Consider the following 14,145-nt stretch of genomic DNA (forward strand, 5'->3'; position numbering starts at 1 on the left):
TATTCTTATTTTCTCTCATTTCATTTCATTTTGTTTCACTCTGTTTTACTTTGTAGATGAATGAATATCACGAATAAATAATATAATACAGTTTCATCAAAAATACATTTTACACTTCCAATTGCATTTAATAAATTCCTGTTGTATTAATTAACACAAGACAAAATAATTGAAAGCAACTCTTACCCTACTAATTTTTTAATATAAGTAGGTTAGCGATTTTTTAGAAAGAATGAGGTGCATCACACTCTGATTGGTGCATGAAGAGATCCTTTATAAGGCATCAAATCATCAAAACTTCTCTTTATTAAATAATATGAAAAGTAATTAAAATCAAGTCTATACCACTAAAAATAAAATTCGTTTCATTTATCAAATGTATCTCGGCCTCAAAGCTACCCTCGCAAAAAATAATTCCAAAGATGTTGTTTTTCTTCATACATTGTTCCACGTACGAGAATCTTATTAATATCGAATCGTGTGTACATCGATTTAATTTTAATATTGTATATTAAATATACAATATTTATTTTAATATTGTATATTAAAATTAATATCATTGTCTGATATCACGAATAGTTTCAGAGATAGAGCTCCCATTTCAGACAAAGATATCTGTTGGAAGTGAAACCTGTATAGAGAAAAACGTGACATTTCATGACAAGAATCATTTTCTTAGAACGTTGGTCATTTTTCCTAGGTACGAAAGGGAACAGAAGAAATCGAATATGCCTGTTCATCGAAGAACCAGCGGATGGTTTGCTAACGTACTTGCCTGACCGTTGACTCTAGATCGATATTCGAAGCACGCCTTACACAGCCGACACTCATTCAGGTGAATGTCGTAGCCTGGCCACCGCAAGAAACCTATAATTTTCTCTAAACACCCGTCAGCGGACAAACATCAAACGTTATTCCTTACATGGTGACCCGTCGAAGATACCGACGCTGCTTGCTTTTTCACCGCCGAGAAATTCTTCTCCCAGAGATCCCGTATCGTACAAATGCGAACGACATCGCGTCACGCGTACCGAATCCGAATTCGAACAGAGTTATGAGGCTAATTGTAATGGGAGTTAGACAACCGCGTGACGTAATGGAAATCTTGTAAGCAGATTCGTGGTCGATTAGGCCGAAGTACGTTTTGTAAATACCTGCATGCGCACGGAACGAGGAACGCCGCGGAACGTGACTTTTGTTGGTGCTTTCGAGAACTGGCGTCTTACGTGTTCCTGATGAGTCAAAGATTTTTCGTAGAAGGGTTCGTCATGCTGCGAGTACCGTGCGAGCATACAAATCATTCGAAATTGGAAAATTTTTGCTCTGGTAAGAATTTGGGGTTGAACGGATTCTCGTTATATTGTCGGGGATGAGGCAAGGAAGCTTGTTCAGGTTTCCAGATCGGGAAATTTTGAAATTTTGAATTCGTGAAATTTCAAGATCGTGCTGGTTTCAAGTTACAAACTCATAAAGTCTTGCATTCTTGAAAGTTGAAAGCTTCAAAGTCCCACAGTTAGAAAATATTATGATCTTAATAATATGAAGCTACTTAGATCCAAAGTCCTTATGTTCAAAGTTTCAAAGTGGGAATATACCAAGATTCAAAATTGTAAAGCAATGAAGTTCCAATGTCTCAAAAATCTAAATTTCAATAATATCAATGCCTTAATGCTCTGAATTGCAGAATTTCAATGTCTCGAAGTCTTAAATTCTGAAGCCTCAATACTACAAAGTTCTAAATGTATTTCAATGTTTCAACATATCAAATTAAAAAATTTTACTGCCTCACAATTCTCAATTCCAGAATTCCAATGCCTCAAAACCTTAAATTCTGAATTATCAATGCCTCAAAGTACAATGTTCTCAAGTGCAATTGCCTTGAAGCCCCATATTCTAAATTGTCAATGCCTCAAAACGCTATATATTTAATTGCTAATACCTCAAAGCCCTATATTCTGTATTGTAAATACCTCAAAGCCCTATATTCTGTATTGTAAATACCTCAAAGCCCTATATTGCATATTATCAATGCCTCAACGCTCCATATTCTAAATTGCCAATGCCTCAAAACCCCTTATTCTAGATTGTATACGCCTCAAAGCCTTATATTGTATATTTCAAATGCTTCAAAGTCCCATATTCTAAATTATAAATGCTTCGAAGTCCTAAATTCTAAATTGTCAGTGCCTTATAGTTTCAAATCTGAAATCCCAGTGCATCAAAGACACAATTTCTAAAAGCTTAATGCCTTAGTACTCGAAATTCTAAAATTTTGGTGCCTCAAAGACAAAAATCTGAAGTTCTCAATGCTTCAGGGCTGCAAGATCTAAAATCTTAAGGTTCCACTAATGTTAAGTTGCCTCAAAGCCTAAAACTTTTATTATATCATAGCCTCAAAGCTTGAAATTCCAAAATTCTAATACCTTGGTGCCTCAAAGTTCAAAATACCAAAATACCAAAATACCAAAATACTAAAATACCAAAATATCGAAATATTGGTGTCCCAAAATTCTAAAGTTTTAAGATACCAAAATTTTAAGATTTGAAACTTTTAAGGCAAAATAATAATAAATTTTGTAAAATGTAGTAAGTAAAACTAATATTAAAACGTAACAACTAAACAAATTTAATATGAAAGCGTAATATAAATAAATCTAACATAAAAATGCAATATAACCAAATAAATCAGATACGAAAATGTAGTAAATAAATTTAAAATTTAAATGCGCAGTTTGTAACCATCATTTCAAAGAAAGCGTTTATTTTGCTAAAGAGTTAAATGTGCAAATAAGGTTTATACTAAAAGTTGCTGATCTTTCTTCGGCGTTGCATTTTTCCTCCTTCAGTTTTTACTGCGAACTTTGTAACGCACTTGAAGATTTTTTACGAGCTCCGCATTTTCCCCGTTCTAGAAATTAGGATGTTTGAGCAAGAGAGGTGTCATTTACGCGTTTTTCATGCTTGACCTCTTCCCGAGCTATTTGACTTTAAAGCGTAGCCGTCTGACTAACCTGATCCAGCTCTTTGATGGCAGACCCGCGTCAAGTATCCATTTTGTTCATTTTCTTATTTCAACCTATTAGCGTTAACAGCGATTCACACGGTTACTTGTCTCGTTTACCATTCAAGCATATTATTAGCTAATAACAACAAATAAAACAGTGTATCGTTCTTTTGCGAATGTTTATGCTGTATTAGTTACATCAGCAAAAAACTTCTCCTGTCATTACGTTAACACTACACTTACTCGACAAAGTGGCGGACTTTAAATTCCTTGTTTTCAATAATGAAAACTCTCGTGATGGGGTTTTATTATTTATTATAACACTATTTTATTTATTATACATTATTCAGTTATTTTTTTAGGTTAGTTTCAATTTAAATGCAAGTGATCATTACACGTTAGGAAAGTTAGGGTTAATACTTATGTAATAATTATTTACTGAATGTAGACAGATAAGAATATGTAGGAATATGTAATTTTGAGTATAGTTTATTTAGGACAAATTTCTAATTTTCAATTTTAATTTATAGTTTACTTGGGACAAATTTCTAATTTTTATGTATAATTTATTTAGGGCAAATTTTCAATTTTTATTTATAGTTTACTTAGGACAAATTTCTAATTTTTATGTATAATTTATTTAGGGCAAATTTTCAATTTTTATTTATAGTTTACTTAGGATAAATTTCTGATTTTTACGTATAATTTATTTAGGATGAATTTTCAATTTTTATTTACAGTTTATTTAGGACAAATTTTCAATTATTTTGAACAAATTTGAAATACTATTACAATACTATTTTTGTTTTGTCTTTATATATTTTACAAAATCCACATTTCAGAATAGTATACATTTTAACCTTTCTTTAATTTTATTATAATACATCCAATTACACTAACACTAATCAATAATTCTTACAATTAAAAGACAAACAAAAATCTTTATTCCCTCACACCAAGAGATACTATCGTATTACTTAAATCGTCTTTCTTAACAGATTATTAATAATCACCATTTCATCAATATTTCTTTATATTTCAGTAACTTTCTAATATTTCTGTATCTAATGCAGCTTATAATTATTTCAAGAACCATAAATTTCCTTTATTTTTTTATACCAGTTTCAAAATGGGGCTCTCTGTGAGAGGAGACCTCAATCTGATGTTTCTATACCCAATACACCTTGCAATTATGTCCAACAAGAACAGTAAATTTTATCTATACATTTCTACAACCAAGTGTTTCAAAATGGGGCTCCCTCTGAAAGGAGACCTCACTCTGATATTTCTATACCTAATACATCTTGCAATTATTTCCAAAAGGGACAGTAAAATCTATTTATTTATATAAGCAAGTGTTTCAGAATGGGCTAAATACCCGGTGCCCAAGTGAGGCCCTTCAAACTTGTACCCCGTCGTTACACTCTGAAAATGGAATTACGATCAGGTACAAGCATTTGTAAGACGATTCCAGTAGGATTGTAAAAAGGCTCCCATCCAATTTCCCGATGAAGGGAAACGTCTATTGTCCTATCCAGGACGCAATCTTTTTACCTGTGATATAATCTCGGATAACGCGTTCGCCATAGAGGCTGTTGGAAAGAGGGAGAGAATGGACGTAGGAGAGAACTCGTTTACCTCGTAACCCCGTCAAGTCGTAGCTATTCGCACGAGCCAGCAGGGAAAATCGATAGCTCGACGTCGAGGATGCCGTGCCTTGTCGTGGCCGTTGTATGCTGAACGACCTGTTTCATGGGTATCCGCCCGCCTCTTCGCTCACTCCCCCAACGTCAAGTCAAATATGGCATTAGATAATCAGGTGATACCGATACGTCGTTATCGAACGGCCGTGTTATTTCATGGTGTCATGAGAAACGGTCATTCGCGACGGCCCATTCCCATTTCGCGAAGTGGTCCTAACCGCCCGGACGATAATAGTACACGCTCTATTTCGGAATACAAACGGAAATTCGAGCGATCGCAGCCTGTAAACGTTTGGAGGTCCGCTAAAAATATTTCTGCTGCCATTTCCACTTTGAACGTGATTCGATAATTGCACTATTTGAGGAATTTGGAAATATATTATCTGAGTAAACCATTTTAACTCCTGTAGCGGAGAAAATGATTCAGAGTTTACAATGCGAAATTGCATCTTGTTCAATCCAGAATATGATTGGTTTATAGTATGAAAATATTGCAAAATTTTATTTGTCATGTATTAATTTAAAATTTAAGACTTATAAATAATAAATGTTTCGTTAAAATTCATTGTATAAAACAACTATTCGTCTGCTAAGGTAAAAGATTAAACTATCTTCAATATTACTATTCTCCGCCAGTGAATGTTGTAATAAGATGTCAGCCATTTTGTATTAATAATATTGGTAAAATATTGACATGACAATTTTTGGCACACTATAAGCTTTAAATTGATGTGCTATAAGTAGCATTTCGTGATATCTTAATGCCATAAAATCGTGTCGGTTACCTACTAAAGTATATTTCACTATTCATAACTGATACACTGCTTTGAGGCAGTTAGCTAACCATTTTCCATTTAGGATATCGTTAAATGGTTTATGTAGTCTTTTTCGTGAAACCTCAAGCTTTAAATTCATGTATCCTAAGCGCCATTTCATTAGTTTTCTGTCACAAAATCTTCTCAGACGTCAGCTATCAAATTGAGTACATTTCACTCTTTACTGTATATATGCATTGTCTTGAGGCCACCAACCACGTTATACTAAAAATAACAAAGTGTTTGTACACCTTCTTTCTTCAAGTTTTAAGCTTCGCTTTCATCTGTCGCAAATGCAATTTCCTTACACTCTTTTGTCATGAAATCTTCTTAGATGTCAGCTATCAAATTCAGTACATTTCATACCTTACAGTAAGCATTGTCTTGAGGCCGTTATCTACCTATGCTGCATAAAAAATATTAACAGAACGTTTATACACTCTTTTTCTATAAACTCTAAGCTTTACATTGACCTATCACAAGTGTCATTTCTCCACACTTTCCTGTTATGAAAGTGTTTCTAAATAATAAATAAATTTCCTAAAGTTAAACTACTAGATGAGGCCGTCATCTACTCATGCTACATAAAAACTATTAACAGAACGCTTATACTCTCTTTTTCTACGAACTCTAAGCTTTACATTGACCTATCACAAGTGCCATTTCTCCACACTTTCCTGTCATGAAAGTGTTCCTAATTAATAAATATCCTAAATACCACTAAATTAAATGTTCATCTACATTAGTTGAAATTTTTGTACACAAATGAAATTATTAAAGAACATCTTAATATATTTTACTGATAAGTGAAATACGTTCTAAAAGTAGCTCCTAAACATTTCATGTTTCCATTCCCTGCGTATCGATGCTTCGTGCCGTTTTACCTCCGTGCCGGTTACTGGATAATGTTTAATAAACGTTTTATCTGCGCGTGTCGGATCGTTCTAACGCGATGTCACGACACTTGGTTGCATAACGACACCCACACGCGTGCATACAAATGCATAGTGTATTAGACTCTGCGTCAAGTCACATATTAAGGGTATTCTTAGAACGGCATTTATGTCTGAACTTTATGAATACACGCGAGCCTCTTGACTTTACACAAAATTTACATACTGTCTTCTTCGTGTCCGAGCCCTGTAACCGATGATCAGAGAAATAAAATTGAAAGACTTATTTTTCTTTGTATCACTTAGTTCCAACTTTCAAGCTGATATTGCACTGATCTTTTGAAATATAGGAATCTATAAGTTAGGTCGGTTTGCAAGCTGTTGATAGAGATGGATCACCTAATTGAATACTTCGGTAATATTAAATGACAAATATTCTATAAAGCATATTTTTATGTCAAGATCACTTTCTAGTGCTTTTGAGGATTGTCTGCTAGTCAATTCTTCGTAATGAACAGTTTCATGCTATATTTGAAATTTGCAAATTGGATACTGATATAAAATATGAATTATTTATAATACATCGCTTAAATACATCACTTACATGTATCACTTATATACATCACTTACATACATTGCTTCAATACATCACTTACATATATCACTTATATACATCACTTACATATATCACTTAAATACGTCACTTACACACATCACTTAAATACATCACTTACATACATCACTTAAATACATCACTTACATATATCACTTGTATACATCACTTACATATATCACTTAAATACATCACTAACACACATCACTTAAATACATCACTTACATACATCACTTAAATACATCACTTACATATATCACTTATACACATCACTTACATATATCAGTTATATACATCACTTACATATATCACTTATATACATCATTTATATACATCATTTATATAATATAAATGACCTTGAACATCCTCAAATTGATCTCGATGTGAGAATATTCTTTGAAGTATCTTCTCATTCAAATTGCATGGAGGATCACATCCTAGTTGAAGAGATTTGCTCTTTACGAAAAGTCAGTGCAGTCGACTTCTGGCAAAAGACAACAGTGACTGTTGTAACAGGGTCAAACGGGTCTGAGAAAGGTGTTCAGAGGGATCTGATGGTAAATTAATTAAACTTGAATTCGATGGAATCGAAGTGAACAAAGGGTTTCGAGGCGCGTGAGAAGGCGAGCACAGACGAGGCGTGAAACAATCTCTTCCACACGGATACTCGTTGGCCAAAACACTTTGTATTTTCCGGCGGTGTATATACGCGGCATTCTCGTCGAATTTCACGTATCCATAATACATTATCGAGTTACCATAGGGGAATATTGTGGCCACCATAGAGACTCCTGCGATCATATATCCGGCGGCCGTGTGTGCACGTGCGTGAACGATTGTAAATTTTCTTCCTAACCTCGAACGTGGATTGTGTTAACCCACATAATTCCATCATCGTTCCCATGATACCGCAACAACGCGCGCGTACGCGAGAATCTATAATTCCATTAACGCGGACACGGACAATAGTATTTCATTAACGGGACGTGGAAAGTGACAGCAACGTGGACAAGTCAATCCTGATCGGGGCAGTTTCTGTCGAATTTCACTTAACCTTCACTTCTCACATTTTTTATTTAATGGCTACGTGAAGGTTTTCTGGTTTCAAGCTTATAACATATACGTACTATGGCTCTGGGGCATCATACACACGGCCTCATAGGTTGTTAATCCTCACGGCGGATGTTGAGTTATATTTTGAGATATTCTTGTAAATATCATTTGAGTTATCATGATTTTGTAAGGGTAATAGCATTTTATACGTCTTGTAGGTCTTATACACGCGGCCTCACTGTTAGTTAAGTCTCAGGTTATGAATACTGGTTATTTCTTTAAATACTATTATTACTTTTGTGGATATATGACTTCAGTTTAGTAATTTGTGTCCCTAATTTCATCATGAAAGCTCAGTTACATGCATTTCAGGAAGTTGGACAATGATACACACGGCTTCATTGTTTAATAATTGAGCATCACACGAATGTTGAGTTCTTTAAACGTTAGGTTATTTCGTTAAATATTATTATTACTTCCATGGATATATGACTTCAGTTTAGTAACCAATGTGTCTAATTTTATAATGGAAGCTCATTTACATGCATTTCAGAAGGTTGAAGCACGACAATCACGGCCTCACTGTTTAAGAGTAGAGCGTCACACGAATGCTGAATTTTTTAAGTATTAGTGTATTTATTTAAATATTATTATTATTTTCATGCGCAGATACCTTCAGTTTAATAATTTAAGTACCTAATTTTGTAATGGAATCCTTGCTATATACATTTTGTGAATTTGAGTTACGTTAAATCCGGCCTCATAAATAATCTTCATACAGTGATCGCTGCAATTTCTTTTATATTCTTGCAGAATTTTTATAAACTATTTCTGCCATCGAAAACAAAAGCTAGAAAATAAAAAATAACTAAATAATTCGACCAAATTACAATTTACCGTTTACCCTTGATTTTTATGCAATTTACATAATTTTAAACAAAAATTACTCATAATTGAAATACATACATATAAAAATAATTAGCTAACTACGTAACCTAACTACGTAAATATATACGAGAATTGAAATAAAAAATAAAAATTACAGGAAGAAACAGCAAGGGAACGATCTGATCAGTAATGAATTAGTTTGATGCTTCCGATAGCGTCCATCAACAGTAGGTGCATTATGAACCTAGTTACAAAGGGCTGTCCTTGTTGTGCAATGACGGTAGCTCCTTTTAATAATACGCTGCATTACAGTGGTCCCCTTTCACCGAGGACACTGCAAAAAAAAAATTACTTGAAAACTCGTCGAGTGGGGTTCGGGAGGGAGTCGCAAACTCGATGCATTACACGCAGACCATAATTAAATGTCGAGCAACTCATCACTGATGGACACGCCTAATTTCATTGCCTGCCATAACTTCATTAATAATTTACCTCCCTTTCAGCTTGCCTCTGCTATCCTCTTTGCCGCCGTTAATTGTAGTTCAAAAGATTTTTCAGCATCGTTCGATAATGCTGCCGACCGGCCAGGATTCTGCTGTTCCGCATCAAAAATTCACTGAGCTGCGACGATTTTTCCATCGAACAAATCTCTACTATCATGACGTCTAGTATATGTCCACGTTCAGGATTCAATCAATAATTCTATTTCCAATAAATCTTGCAATATTATTCCTGGTCGGTTTTCAAATATTTAGCAAAATCGTTCACGATTTCCTGAATTGAGTCGTTTTGGCTGAAATAGAAGACGGAATTTTTAAATATTCAGCTTTCGTTCAGATATAGTTGTTACGTCAATCGATATATTTAGAACTATAGGTATAGTGTTTAAGAATAGGAGATGGCAATGGCGATTGAGGTTAGATGCATTTGGGTTCAGTCGAGCAAGGTTAGTTGGGGTTGGGGTTAATTACAGTTCAGATTATTCAGATTTAGGATTAGGGTATAATTAAATAAATTTAAATACAAGATTAGGTTATTAATATGTAATTTAAGATTAGGTTAGGATAAATGAGTTAATGTTTCACTCAAATTTTTGTTATAAATTAACTGATCTTCTGCTGAAGTAAAAACCTCATTTTCATTGTAACATTGCCCAACAGCGAAGGTTATAAGAAGATGACAGCCATTTTGGATTAATAATATTGGTAAAATATTGACATGACAATTTTTGGCACACTATAAACTTTAAATTGATGTGCCATAAGTAGCATATCACGATATCTTAATTGCCATAAAATCGTGTCAGTTACCTAGTAAAATATATTTCGCAATTTATAACAGATACACTGCTTTGAGGCAGTTAGCTAACCATTTTCCATTTAGGATATCGTTAAATGGTTTATGTAGTCTTTCTCGTGATACTTTAAGCTTTAAATTCATGTATCATAAGTGCCATTTCATAACCTTTTTTTGTCACAAAATGCTCTCAGACGTCAGCCATCAGAATTAAGTACACTTCATTATTTACTGTAGGTGTACATTGTCTTGAGGCCATTAATCATGTTATATTAAGAATATTAACAAGGTGCTTATGTACCCTTTTTCTTCAATCTTTATGCTTTGTTTTTATCTGTTGCAAGTACAATTTCCTTACACTTTTCTGTCATGAAATCATAGTACAATCTCAGTGTTTCTAACTCATCAAAGTTGTTGAAGTTGCACTATTAAATAAGCTGGGGATGTACGAATTTAAATTGAAATTGTTGAAACACAAGGATATTTCTAATACATTTTAGATACTTAGGGATAGTTACATACAGAGTTAATTACCGTTGGATTTAGGTTAGGTTAGATATTAACCTCAAATATGAGCAAAACGTAAAAATATCAAGTTACACATATGATCGTCACACATATGATAGAAATCGTATATGTAATTTTAGAGTGCAAAAACTCTATTTCTATTAAGTGTTATATTATAAACAAAGGTCATAGAATTTTAAAAAGTTAGATGACGTTAAATAGGACTACAAAGTTTGATGGAAAATATTGTTACACCAAAATTTTAAATATAACCAGCTTAATATTCAGAACGAAAACGTCGACGAACACGTATCTAATCTACTTCGCAAAAATTTAATTACAAGATCCATAAATTCAGCCCATCAGACTCTTTAGGTGCACGCGTCCTTGGGGCGCAGTCCCAGTGCCCTACTAACTGCCGTTGAACCGGCCTCAAAAGCTAATTACAGCGAACCTTACAAAAATAGTGCAAGTAAGACGATCCACCAATTAAAAACAAATTGAGAAGCACTGTGCGGCTTTTACAGCCATTAGAAGCCTTCTTTCCTGTTCGTTCGTCGCTCAGCAACATCTGTTCTGTTTCTGGACATCCTCCCGACGATGACATCTCGCGGTCACCCGTGGGATCGATTAGTCTTCTCTTTTAGCCTCGCACAAAAACGCCGGTGAAATCTCGTTGGAGATCTGTCGGGGTTCATCTCGACCGAAAGAAACTCGATGACGTAATAGCGTAGGAACCAGAAAAGAATATTCGTCCATTCGGGATGTATCCCCAGGGTGAGGGAACGATCAGGAAGTCTCGTGTTTCTTCCATGTTTGTCCAAGTGCGCGTGACGTTGGAATTGTTTTGCCACCTTCGGTTGAAACCCTACGAACCTTGATGCAACAACGTGTTTCTGGCTCTTTGGTAAATGGACACCGAGCTGCTCTCTTCCGATGCCACGATGGCCTGCATCTTTCGAGGGGGAGTCTCTTGTTACAGCTGCAAAGTGGCCAACACTTTATTGAACCTCAACATCGAGGAAATTCATTGCTATTCGTACGTTGTTGATGGCCCCTGTTACCTGGTTGATACGTAACTTTCGCTGTAAATTAGTTTCATTTTGATCTGTCTGTCTGCTGTGTACTGAGGGTTGGTGGATTTCTTAGGGAAATTAAGGATGTGGGGAGAGGAGTAATTGGATTTTATTTTAGTGAAGTTGCAAATTTGGAAGTTTTGAGATATGGGAATTTGGACAATTTTGGGGGATTTGGAAAATTTGGAAATTGAAGCATATGGGACTTGGAGAATTTGGGAATGAAAGAATATGAGAGTTTTTAAATTCGGGAATTTAAGGAATTTGGAAACTTCGGAGAATTCGGAGAATTTCGAAAATTTTGAAAGTTTGAAGAATTTTGAGAATTTGGAGAATTTAGAGAATTTAGAGAATTTAGAGAATTTAGAGAATTTAGAGAATTTAGAGAATTTAGAGAATTTGGAAAATTTGGAAAATTTGGAGGATTTGGAGAATTTAGAGAATTTAGAGAATTTAGAGAATTTAGAAAATTTGGAGGATTTGGAGAATTTAGAGAATTTAGAGAATTTGGAGAATTCGGAGAATTTTGAAAATTTTGAAAGTTTGGAGAATTTGGAGAATTTGGAGAATTTGGAGAATGTAGAGAATGTAGAGAATTTAGAGAATTTAGAGAATTTAGAGAATTTGGAAAATTTGGAGGATTTGGAGAATTTAGAGAATTTAGAGAATTTAGAGAATTTAGAGAATTTAGAGAATTTGGAAAATTTGGAGGATTTGGAGAATTTAAAGAATTTAGAGAATTTGGAGAATTTGGGGAATTTGGAGAATTTGGAAAATTTGGAAAATTTGGAAAATTTGGAGAGTTTGGAGAATTTTTAGAGTTTGAGTTATTTAGAGATCTAGAAATTCGAGCATTTACAAAACAAAAAATTTTGACCAATCTAACAATATAACAGTTTGAAATATTTTCCTCCAATTAGGTTAATTAATATAATTTAAAAATGAAAAAATTCATGAATTTAAAAATTAAGTAATTTCTTAAAAACCAGCAAGTTTGAGAATTGCGAGAATAAAGAATATCTGTTGATTGTTTCCAGGGAAGGGACGGCTCTACCCGGCCTATAGTTTGAGCGGCAGCGAGGGTGAGGAAAATTCGCCAAGTCTGCGAAGTCGCACTTCCGGCTACCCTCCGAACAATCACCAGACCACGCAGTCACATCTAAATCACTACAACGCCAGTCAGCATAAACAACGTGCATATCAACAACAACAACAGCATCCCTTGTATCATATGCCCAGCACTGGTGCTGGACTCAGTGACACACCGACTTCCGGAAACGCATCCGACGAAACACTCACCGACAGCGACCTAATCACTGTTGCCCGTGACTCTGCTCTGCTCGTTCATAACGGTAAGTAGCTGTTTCTACTAAATTTATGTCCATCCACCAGGTTGACGTATCATTTACGTTCATTATGAGAAACAAAATAACTAATGACATAAGAACAAAGAACTTTCATATTAAGAACCCAGTAAACTGATGTAGTTTTGTCTTAACATTCAATTTGATAGCTGTAAGGCATTGAAAGTGTGATACCGTGAGGTCACAATGTTATAATTTAGAAGTTATCATAATACTTGAACATTGTAGGATGAAGTTTTAGTGCCTCACCGCGGTAATGTAGGAGTTAACATGCATCAAAGCAGTAAATATAGGTGATGTCATTATGCTTTAAGTTTGTAATGTATAGTATATAGTGTTCCATTACCGCAATATAGGAATTAAAATGCTTCAAATCTATTATATCGCAAGTTACCATTAAGCTTTGAGGCCGTAGTATAAAAATCATAATGTCGTGCTATCATAATATAAAAGTTTACATGCCTCAAATTGTAACATAGAGGTTAACACTCGGCCTCAAGTTCAAAATATAGAGGTTAATATGCTTCGAAACGTATTATAGGAATTACTGCTATGCCTTATTTTCGGAATAAAGAAATTAATATGCCTCAAACAGTAACACAATGCTTACTACCATGCCTCAAACAGTAGCACAGAGCTTACTGTCATACCTCAACGCCGTAATGTAGAAGTTACGATGTCTTATTATCGTAATCTAGGGGTTATGATGCCTCAAGTTTATTGCATGAAGACAGTCATCACGCCTCAACAGTTGAATACATATGTTATGATGCTTTATAATTGATATATGGAGGAGTATAAGAGATATTTATGACGTCTTAACATTGTAATATAAAGTTCAAGGTGTGTCATATAAAGTTTACGATTCTCGAAAAATATTAAATACAGAGTAGAATGTCTCACAACTGTGATACAGGTTTCTTGATGCCACAA

At 34.5% G+C, this 14,145-nt stretch overlaps 1 protein-coding gene across 1 annotated transcript in view; it reads left to right on the forward strand.

The window, feature by feature from the left end:
* The window catches only part of Ten-m (teneurin transmembrane protein Ten-m), a 748,404-nt gene that overhangs the window by 367,220 nt on the left and 367,039 nt on the right, over window positions 1-14,145 (forward strand). The window contains exon 3 of the mRNA XM_076533045.1: window positions 12,886-13,200. Coding sequence (XP_076389160.1) covers window positions 12,886-13,200 — 315 coding nt within the window. The remainder of the gene's footprint in view (window positions 1-12,885; window positions 13,201-14,145) is intronic.

The sequence above is a fragment of the Megachile rotundata genome, chromosome 6 (genome assembly GCF_050947335.1).
Source record: "Megachile rotundata isolate GNS110a chromosome 6, iyMegRotu1, whole genome shotgun sequence".
Classification (NCBI taxonomy): domain Eukaryota; kingdom Metazoa; phylum Arthropoda; class Insecta; order Hymenoptera; family Megachilidae; genus Megachile; species Megachile rotundata.